The sequence below is a fragment of the Nuphar pumila genome, chromosome 3 (assembly GCF_984573655.1).
Source record: "Nuphar pumila chromosome 3, dmNupPumi1.hap1.1, whole genome shotgun sequence".
NCBI classification, from domain to species: Eukaryota; Viridiplantae; Streptophyta; class Magnoliopsida; order Nymphaeales; family Nymphaeaceae; genus Nuphar; species Nuphar pumila.
This window is the reverse complement of record NC_143251.1, coordinates 34,987,176-34,998,300: the sequence shown is the minus strand read 5'-3', so window position 1 is coordinate 34,998,300 and position 11,125 is coordinate 34,987,176. Positions and strand designations below refer to the sequence as shown.

General features: G+C 38.4%; 1 protein-coding gene across 1 annotated transcript; it reads left to right on the top strand.

The window, feature by feature from the left end:
- Positions 1–897: 897 nt before the first annotated feature.
- On the top strand, positions 898–8,431 carry LOC149842557 (uncharacterized). Its single transcript, XM_090001491.1, has 5 exons — positions 898–1,067; positions 3,230–3,337; positions 4,018–4,164; positions 7,959–8,057; positions 8,148–8,431. The coding sequence occupies exons 1-5, from the start codon at positions 930–932 to the stop codon at positions 8,259–8,261; spliced, it is 606 nt and encodes a 201-aa protein (XP_089857617.1). The 5' UTR covers positions 898–929; the 3' UTR covers positions 8,262–8,431.
- The last annotated feature ends 2,694 nt before the right edge of the window (positions 8,432–11,125 follow it).

Here is an 11,125-nt window from a genome sequence, read left to right as displayed (position 1 = left end):
AAAGTAAACAACCAATGAAAACCTTGTTTCAACTCACTAAACATATTTTTGTTACCCATATATATATATATGATAACTAATGTGTGAACCACGATTTTTATGGATTTTTTTGTTCTTTTCTCTTGAATCTAACTGTACAAATGTGATCTGAATGCTTGGTTTTATGAGAACCCGTTGTTGAATCGTCCGATTTTGATGCCTAAATAAGATTTTTTTATGGCTTTAAAATCAATGGCTCATAATCTTCATAAATATTCAAGCATTCAAAATTCACATTTTTTTCATAAAAAATACATGATCCAATGGTAGATTCCTAGCATCATCATGCCAAGCACATTCGCATGGTTGGATTTAAAAAAAAAGGTGTTGAAAATGCTCATATTTCTAGTTCTTTATATATATATATATATATAAAGAACTAGAAATATCAGAGCTTCAACCATGTGGATGTGCTTGGCATAGTGAATTTGCTAAGAATCAACCATTGGATCATGTATTTTCGATGAAAAATATGATTTTTGAATGCTTGAATATTTATTAAGATTATGATCCATTGATTTTAAAACCTTAAAAAAATCACATTTATGCGTCAAAATCAGATGATTCAAGAGCAGGTTCTTATAAATCTAAGCATGCAGCCGTATGGCTAGATTCAAGAGAAAATGACAAAAAATCCATGAAAATAGTGATTCACAATTATTTATCATATTTTCAGTTCTCTCTCTCTCTCTCTTTCTCTCTCTCTATATATATATATATATATATATATATATATATATATATATTTGTTCTTTAGGCCCAAGGTCTCATTAGGCCCCTTCAAAAATCATAGTTTTAAGTAAGTATATATATCTATAGGTTTTGTTTAGTGGAAATCAACTTTTGGATAACCGAGAATGATTTGGAGGGAGGGTTGAGGAGGAAGACGGATGGGAGGCGGACCGCCGGCCTCACTTCTCTCCAGAAGCGGGCAGTCGCTCATTGTGGGGTTCCTGGCCTTCCACGGAAGAGGCAGACCCCTCACCGGATACCTCTGCCGTACCGTCTCCATGTCGCACTCCCAGCAGGCAGGTCCCCCCCCCCCCCTCACATTTATATTCCTCTTTCTCTGTATTTGGTTTCTTAATTCTGGTTCACTAGAGGTGAAATCGATGCTACACATTTCCGTTCTCTTCTTGTGGGAAGGATAGAGCGGGGAGGGGGGGGATTGCAGAAATCATAGTGCGCTATGCTCTAGTTCTTCATAGGTTTGAACTCGAAATTTTCCTCTATCAGATCTTCATCACTCTTTTCAATGGCCATTTATTACCTTGAATCGCAAAGTTACATTCCCTAATCACACCTTGGGATATAAACAAACCCTAGAGCGGATTGTTGCCTAATCTGCACCTAATTTTTTTAGACGCATCCCTTGAATCTGAACAAAATATATGGGTTGGAGTTTTTACGACCATTTAGGATCTGAGCTTTACTTATACTATGATCCAGATGAGTCTCCTCGATCATCTTCGTTACCTTGGGTTTAAATACAATACCATGACATGGCATGATTGTATGAAAGATGGCACTTTCTAAAAGGCACTATGTGCTGCTGTTTGGAATGAATGTTCCAATGACTTTCCAAATCTTATATCATCATAGCAAAGTAGAATTGGATGGAATACTCCCAACAATACCATATGAAGCAAGGTTAATAATAACCATCTGACATGCTCATACTCTTGATCCACCGGATCATCAACCGAATCCTTATCTCTGAGCCAAAATGTGTAACTTATAATCACGAGTTAAGTAAATGACGTGGAAAACATGATAGGATATAATGCAGATTATGGAAATTCTAGGTTCATGTATATTACTGGTGCATGAAATGACATTGTGAAAAACTGCAAAGTTACTCAAAGTAGAAGGCAGATCTCTTCAAATTAAACGATTATAACTTTCTTGTAAAGTAATCCTCATAAACCCATGGTCTTGACTGGAAACCTCCAGCTGTTTTGGTGCATGAAGAGTGTTTAAGGAAAGAGGCATATGCCTAACCATCTATGAGAGGCCTATGCCTCCCATGAATCAGTGAGCATATGGTTCACCTCCAAGGGGCTGCATCTCACTTTATGCCTCGAGAGTTGAGGCTTACACTTTTTCAAGATGATTAAATTTTGTTAGTGTTGTTTTTCCCAAAGGTTTAATTTATATTTGTAGAGTTTTGGAAATAATATATATTTTGGGCTTTTCTACCTTCAAGCGTTCAAAGATACAATGGACTTTCATTACCATTTCATATTTTTATCTTTATTTATCTATTAAAAAAAAAACTTCACTTTTTGTTTGACACTTCATGTCACATAGATAATGATATGGAAATGTGGTACAAAACAGGAGCTTTTCTAAGGGTGCTGAAATAAAGTTAGGATTATCAATGTGAAAACACAATTCCAAGTAAGAAATGGGTTAGATTTGGCTTAATTTTTTTATAACATATTCAGATTTGGGGTAGGTTTCTGGTTAGGCTTAATACGCATTAGGCACCCAACCTGACCCACTCAGCATGTAAACATTCTTATAGGTGAGATGCAGTCATGCAGTCAATGTATTCTTTGTTGCAAGTGTAACAGTTGGGCTACTTGAAATCTCATGTAAAATAATTATAAATTCATAAATGCATCCATACCTACACAAGCACACATGCACGGATGCATGCACATGCAATAGTTAGTTGGCAATGTCAAGTCTATTAATTCATTTCAGTCTTCTGAATTATCTAGATTTGTGTAGAAGGGGAACTTTACCATGATTCTCCAAGTACAACTCATTCGATTTTATATATTTAGGGGGCGTTTGCATGTCATGGAAACTGGGACTTTTCCGCTGAAACACATTGATGGGCGTGCATTTCTGTGGGCCCCACCGTGACCAAACAAAATGGGCACTCCTTTTCCTCGTGAAAAAAGAGCCCAAAATCCACGAGAACCCCCCACTTTCAGCGGAAAGGGTTCCTGTGTGGGGTGCCCTGATTCCTTTTCTGCGGAAAGGAAAGGGCAGAAGAGGGTGCGTGACACGCTAACACCCCCTTATTATTTCTAGGATATGGTTGCCATTTGTTTCTTCTTGAGGATTTATAGTGTAATTAAAGAATAATACTGAGGTCATGCCCTTCATTTGATCATCAGATCTTTATAGTAGTTCTTGCAGCATGTGTTTGCTGAAGTGTACCTATCATGTAGGACAGGAGCCAGAGATGTACAAATTTGGAGAAAACATAATTGATAGGCGTCAAGTGTTCTTAACCACAAAACTGTCTTTTGCATTAGTCAACATCAAGCCGGTTGTACCTGGTGAGATGTCTTATTTCATGTGGAATCTGATGCCAGCTTTGTTATAGCCTGTTGTTTTTGTTTTTCCTTTTGCTTATTCAGTCCCATCTGCTCTCTGAAGGAATACGATTAATGCATGCATGACTTAAGTCTTTGCTTTTTTGTCAAATAGAATGCATTCTTTTTATTGATAAGGTACATTTGGTTTTTTTTTTGCAGGTCATATCCTCATGTTTGTTAATATAAAATGCTCAAACATGTGAACAGATAATCAACATTTCACTTTAAGTGAGGTGGCTCTGGTTAATGTATGTTGAGATCATCTATCATATTGTTGTTTATGACCACTTTATTTGTATACATGTGTGTGCTGTTGTTTCTAATTTCTGCATGCACTTCTTAAGTTTGTTTGTAGTTTGTATCATATTTTGAGCATTGATGCTATGGCTGATAGAATACAGTGTTCTCATGCTTGGTCTATCTTGCATCATCCATCCTGAGATGCATGCCCTGATACATGTTTTCCACCTATATAGGTATCATCCTTCTGTAGGTCATTCGGGATGGACAGCATTAGTGATCAAGCATGATACAGTTCACTTTTGTATTATGTAGGAATGACTGTATTATTACCCCCTCGCATTTAGTTTTCAATACCATTATTTTGCGCTCTTCAAGCTTTTTCTCTCCTTGACAATGAATACATGTTTTGGTGAGTCCAAAGCGGTTGGCAAAGCGGTTTGTGGATCTGACTGCTGAAGAAACTGCCGACCTTTGGCTTGCAGCAAGGCATATTGGTTCCAAAGTAGAGAGCCATTTTGGTGCTTCTTCTCTCACATTTGCACTTCAGGTAATACTTCTTGAAATCTTTGATACTGCATGTGGTATTTCAAGACTCATCTCCTCTTTTCTCTTTTTGTATCTCCAAAAAGATAAAATTTTATGAAATGGTTTCTATTTTTTTTTAACACTTCTTAAATTACATTGTGAAACTTTGAGTGAGCAATGATCTATCTGAAGGCTAAGAAATTGGTGGGATCTTTATTAAATGAATTCATAATTTCTAAGGCCATAAGGTTTGATTTTTTCTTGTTTGAACATATGTGTGTGCTGTGTATTTTATAAATCATATTAAAATTATATCATGCTTGTTCGAAAATGTTAGCAATACTTAACAAATCACAATGTGATTTTTTTTTTCTTTGCATGAAATTGGTTGCTTAATTTCTTATTTTTGAATTTGAAATGTTACTTCTATGTAAAAAAATATCAACAATCTTTTTCCTCTAGAGAATTTCCTTCCCTCAAAGTTACCAAGATTTTCCCAACAAAAAATAAAGTTGCTTTCAGATTCTCCTTAGAAATTTCATTGAGAAGTTGTTGATACCAATAACACTATGATACATATTATGGGTGTATTCCTCTAGCCATGTAAACTTGCAAGGTTTCATTTTGGTTCCTTATGGGTCACATTATGTTATAGATCGTGTATAGTTGGAAAAAAGAGACTCTTTGAGGACTACTTGGTGATTGATTGATTGGTGGATTGAAAAGAAGAGTAGGCCCTATTTATAGTGTTTCGAGCAGGAAACCTTGCCACAAATACTTAAAGGGTTAGATATGTTAAGGCATGTTAATGCTTGTGAATGTGAAGCTACTGGTCTTATTCTTTGTGCGGCTGGCATGGGCCCCTTTTTTGTGACTCCACTTTGGTTGGTTGTTGCTCCCTAGTTGGTGATGCTAGGTCTAATGACACCTTTTAGGTGATTGGAAAAACAAAAGCACCTTTTAGGTGACCTGTTGAATGTTTCAACAATTTCTTGATAACAATCCACAGCCTGGTCTGTCCTTAACAAGCTTTGTTCCTGATATAGTCGCTTTTTGCTTCATGAAATCGACATGATCAACTAAGACTTGTTCTGCACCTCATACTGATACAGGCACTTTCCTTTGGGAAGGTTACAAAAAAAAATGGAAACGGTAATCTTGGAAAGATAACAGTCTACCAACCATTTTTATAAACTTCCTGGCTACCTGACAAATAAATGGTCTACTGATTCTTCGTCCTTCAAGCAGAAAATACATCCATTTGCCATTTGAATGCCCCACTTCTTCAACTGATCTTGAGTGAGCATCACCTTATCGATAGCAGTAGCACATTTAAAGGTGATAGCTGCTCTAGGACTATGTTCCTTCCACCATGTTATATTGCTGAATTTCCATTTCTCCCTTTGATGTCTAACAGAATCCCAAGCTGATGCTGTGGAAAATGTGACTGCTTTAGTCCAAATTAGCTTGTCTTCCTGGTTTTGATTGTGGGCAACACCATTAACAGCTTGAATAATGGCTCCATTACCTGCATAAAATCTATGTAACCATGACACACCAAAATGGTCGGCGGATCCATGTCGACACGGGGGCGGTACCGGACGCATTATGGGTACGCCATGGGTCGGGTCCCGCACTGCTTCGGGTCAGGTCCAACCCTGACCCAAATTATTTTTTTTTGGTTTGATGCATGGTTGCCTGTTGAGGAAGCGGGAGTGAGAAGCGATACGGGAAGCGGGAGTGGGAAGCAAGGCACTTTCAAAATTTTAGGAAGCGGGAAGCGTGGGATGACTTAGAAGTGAATCACGAACCGTCTCGGAAGCGACCTAGGAAGCGAGAGGGAAGCGAAAAAAGAAAAAAGAAATAAAATAAAAAATGAAAAAAAGAGGGAAGCGTGCTTCCCATAAAAGGAAAACGCGCTTCCGAAACGCGTATCGGGGAAGCGCGCATCAGGGAAGTGCGCTTCCCCTACTATATAGGCGCTTCCGGTAACTCTGGTTTGATGTCGGTAAAAGTCAGGGAAGAAGAAGAAGAAAGAGAAGGAAGAAGAAGAAAAAAAAAGAAAGAGGTGGAGAAGGAAGAAAAAGAAAGAGGAAGAGGAGAAGAGAAGAGATAGAGAGGGTTTAGATGTGGAGTAGAGAGAGAGAGAGAGGTACCTTGCTGGAAGGGTTGTGTGCCTCGTGGTGTTGCTGCCCGGTGTGTGAAGGAGGAGAGCAGGAAGGAAGGAAGAGACTCGGAAAGGGGTGGGGTTGCGAAAACCTGCCCTAATCCCCTCTTTCCCCTTTTCCTTGTCTCTCTCTCTCTCTCTCTCTCCAACTTTTAAAACACATGGCTCAAGAAGCAGCCAGGTGTTACCTGAGTCTGATCCAGGTCAGGTTCAGACCTGACTCTGATCCAAACCTGGTTCTGATCCAGATCTAAATCATGCCTGATCTGACCCAAGTCTTAATTAGGCCCAAGTATGAATCAGCCCTGGGTTTGATCCAGGTCTGATTTCGACCTGAGACTAACACAGGTCTGAATCAGGCCTGGGTATAAATGACCTGGATCTCTTTAGACCCAGGACTGGTTCAGACTTGGGTATTTGGACTAGACCTGGATCTGTTTTGGTCCAGGTCTAAGTCAGACATGGATCAAACTCAAGACTGATTATATATATATATATATATATATATATATATAGAGAGAGAGAGAGAGAGAGAGAGAGAGAGAGAGAGAGAGTGGGGATTGTGCTACTTCCTGTTTCATTAAGTTACCTGCAAACCTGGTTCTGATCCAGGATCCAAACACTTTCTTCTCTCTCTCTCGTACCCTCATTTTTTAAAATTGCTGTGTTGTACCCTCCATACCCGAACCCAGGTGACATAGCATAAAAGAGTTGGATAACACACAGGATTGACACGATGACTCTTCTAAAACATCCCTTACTTTGACTTTTCATAGACTTGAATTCTCTTTTTGACTCTAACAGGCTAGCTAAGTTTGGAAAGGGCCACACATGTAATCCATGACCACAGGATTACGTGTGTGGTCATGGACTGACACAGGACTAGTGGTCATTGATCTTGGTTAGTGGCCACGGATGTAATCCATGACCACTAGGGATGGCACCACTGGCTGGTAGGAGTCTCATGACTTTTACCTTCATATGTATTCATGTGCTTGCACCCATTTTAGAAATGCAACTATCAGCAGTAGCATTTTCTTTTTGGTGAATAGAGCTTCATATAATTTCTAAAAATAAATTGCTGAATAATTTTAGTAATTGAGAGATAATTCTTTCTTTGGGGTTTTCATTGTTTCAGTCTTTGTTGTAGGATTCAGTTATCTTGCATAAGCCTCCCAACCACATGCAAGCTTGGGGAAGTACGTAGATAGATCACTTCCTTTACATGATTTAACATCATCGTAGTTTTGCCATTTTTCATTGGAAATAAGTGATAATTTATCACAAGGCCTATTTGTAAGAATGGATCATTTCAGTTTCTACTTGATCAAGGGTAAGAGTAATACTACCAGCTCGAGGCACTGAGGTTCATTAAATTAGAGATTTGTAAATCGGATGCAATGGTTTCACTTTGTTTTGCAGGAATCCAGAAAAGAGTCTTTTAGCAACTGACATCATTTCTTTTCTTCTCCCTTTTTCTTTCGAATATCACAATAATTTGTTTTATGTAATTTTCTATGCTGAAGAGTTTTTCCTCACATTTAGCAAATAATATCTCTGTAACACATGCTGTGTGATGGTTATTGAATGGGTAGTTACACTAGGTGTCCATGAGACTGTCAAATATTCTAACGACATGATTGTGACAGGATGGTCCAGAAGCAGGTCAAACTGTTCCGCATGTTCATGTCCATATCCTCCCCAGAAAGGCAGGTGATTTCGACAAGAATGATGACATATATTATGCAGTAAGTTTGGTATTCATTAAGTTATTTCTTTCATCATCACAAGTGTTAGCCACAAAACTGTTACAAAAGTGATTTTGGAGTATTCTTCAGGTTGATGAAAAGGAAGATGGTTTCAACCTAGATAAGCAACGGCGGAACCGCACAATGGATGAAATGGCTGAGGAGGCAGAAGAATTGAGGAAGCTCTTCTCTGATAATCAATAATCCATTTCCTTGTTTATGAGCATGAGCACTTATATTTGTAAGTACTCAGCTCAGTGGGATTTAGAATATTTTGTCAAGTCACTTTAAAGTAGTATAAGCTTGCACCAACACATAAGCATTAGATTGAGAAGGATGTTTTTATTTTTATAAAGATAAAGCATTTGTCTGTTTTTCTTGTTTTCATATGATGGAGCAGAATGTATTTCATCATTCTTTGGGTTCTCAACTCAATGAAAGCAATGACGTAAAGAATCATCTAAATCTTTGTTGGATCATTGCAAACAGATCATCCTCTCTAAAACCTGCTCCCTCCTCCCATTCTTTATTCTACATTGGTAGAGCCACCCACTGGTTGGGGCCAAGGTTGCCAAGAAGGGAAATGGAAACGAGAAACATATTGGGAAACGGGAACAGGAAATGAGACTTCAAAATATGTGAAACGGGAAGTGATTACATTGATGACAACTATAAAGCCATTATAAAGTGTTATATTTTATACAAATGAGTACATAGTCAGCTTACTTTCGATAAAACATGATCGTAAAGTATTGAAATTCAAGATAGGTTGAGATAGAATCCAAAACAAGAAAAAAAGTAATGTAGTTAAATTAAAATTTGAAAATTTCTAATTACAACCAATACTTTACATTCTTTTAATATTAAAAATATATGACATGCGAACACATTATACTGGGCTAGGAGTTTGACTAAGTCTTGACTCTCTTTTACGCTCAGTGAGATTCTTATCCGAACAATTTGGTTTCTTAGGTTGGCTTCTATACTTTCTTCCTTAACTATGGGAGAAGACTTTTTCTGTCTTTCAAAATTTTTTCTATACTCAGAAAGTTTTGTGATGTCCTCATCGGGTTCTTCTGCATCATCACACTCTTGGCTTGGAACATCTTCGTTTGCAGACTCAAAAGATTCGTTAGTGTTAGATTTTTTAATTTTTGTGTTTTTTTTGGATTTTTGAATTATCTATTTTTTTTTTTTGGTTTTTCAAAAAAAAGACAGAAACATTGACAAAAAGGGGAGGAGCGACGAAGACCTCCTGATTCATGTTCGCAGATACAAATTGATTCTGGAACAGGGAGGAAGTGATGTCATCTCTCGACAGACATGGACACTTTTTTGAGATTTTTATTTTTAAATTTTTTTTTTTGAGATTTTTCATATAGTACAAAGTTAGGTTTAGATTCACCTATTTGTGGATTGGGTAACACCACCCAGTTCCTGTTTGCACTCATGATCATTTGCTTCAGTGGAGTAGCCGGCTATATAAGGAGAACCTGTTTCACTACTTGAATCAATGGTCATGTCATCTTTCAAGGTTTATGGGATTTTCAGAGGAAACACTAGGGAATTGTGATTTTGAATATTGGGTATTCTAGAGGGACCTAGGGTGGAACCTGCCTTTTGGGGAATCCTCCAAAATTTCTTGGGAGGGACATGGATCAAATCTCGGTCTACTTGGAAGAGATCCTGTAGACCATAATCTGCCCACTGTGAGTCAAATGGTCCAAGCAAATTTTTTCAAAACCTCGTGTGATTAGAGATGGACAAATCAACCATGCAGTGGCTTTTCAAATGGTTTGTATTTATAAGTTTTTTTTTTTTGCCGAATCTGATACCTTCTTTTTAGTACCACTTGACAACTTGTATTGTACCCATTGCGAGCATGTGCTCTCAGCTCCATCCTCAAGCTTCTAGATACACAGGGTAATGGTCCTCAGATCCGAGGGATTGCTCATCTTCTCATGAGTTTTCTGAATCTGAGGGAGGGAGAGTGATTAACTTGTTCTCCTCGTTCATCCGCTCCAACTCATTCTGAATATGCTGTTGAGCTTCTTCCTGAACCATGCTTTCTGGCTTTTGATTCATTCTTCATATTCCTGAACCATGCTTTCTGGCTTTTGATTCATTCTTCATATTCTTGTTGGATCCTGGCAGTTGTATCCAAATAACAAGTCAAACCATAAGACTGAGAGTGATTTATGCCCGAGATGCTGGCTGCGTGAGTCAAAGGATTGGGCTCAAAGGGGAGTCTTTCAGAGTCACCATTGCTTTCTGAATCATCTGCTAAATAATCATCTTCGGATAGATCCATACCCTAGGGATACATATCTTCAAGAAAAGATCATTTATGTTGTCCTGGATTTGACTTGCTCTGATCCATCTTTGAGCATAGAGATCCTGGCAGAACCTTCTTAGAGACTCATATTTTTTCATCTCCTGGCAAATATCGTTAAAAGACTGATCTAAGAATTCTTGCCATTCATTTTTCTTTTGTTCCAGGACCCACCGTGCTCTCAGCTGAGATTCTCATTTATGAAAATCATGATAGATCCTTTGCTCCTGCTCGTGATCATCTTCCCTTTGGGTTTGACCTAGGTTGGTTGCAAAGGCCCTGATCTCTGCCCTAACACTAGTCTCTACTTCATTTATTCCTCTAGAGATCATGTGATTGAAAGGTTGTGTGACAGGGTCCGCTGGACATGGCTCATCATTTTCTTCTGAATCAGATGATCCACATGCAAGCACCGACAAGGCTAAGACATTCGGGTTCTTCGAGAAGTTCATCTATGGCTCTCACCAGAGCTACGACATGCTCTTTGGCTGCCTGCGAGGCTGGGTATTCCTAAACATGATTTTCCACTGCTGCTTTTAACTGGTAGAGTGCTTTCTAGAGGTGGAATGTCCAACAGTGATGAGGGGGATCTGAGAGAAATTTATCTCTTAATTTTCACTCCCCGTTTCAGTATTCAAACTCGACTGTGTGCTTCATGTGTAACTTTTTTAACCATTGTGGGCATTCCATCCAATGGGCATACATCTGGATTGCTGCTTCGGGATACTGCTCCTTA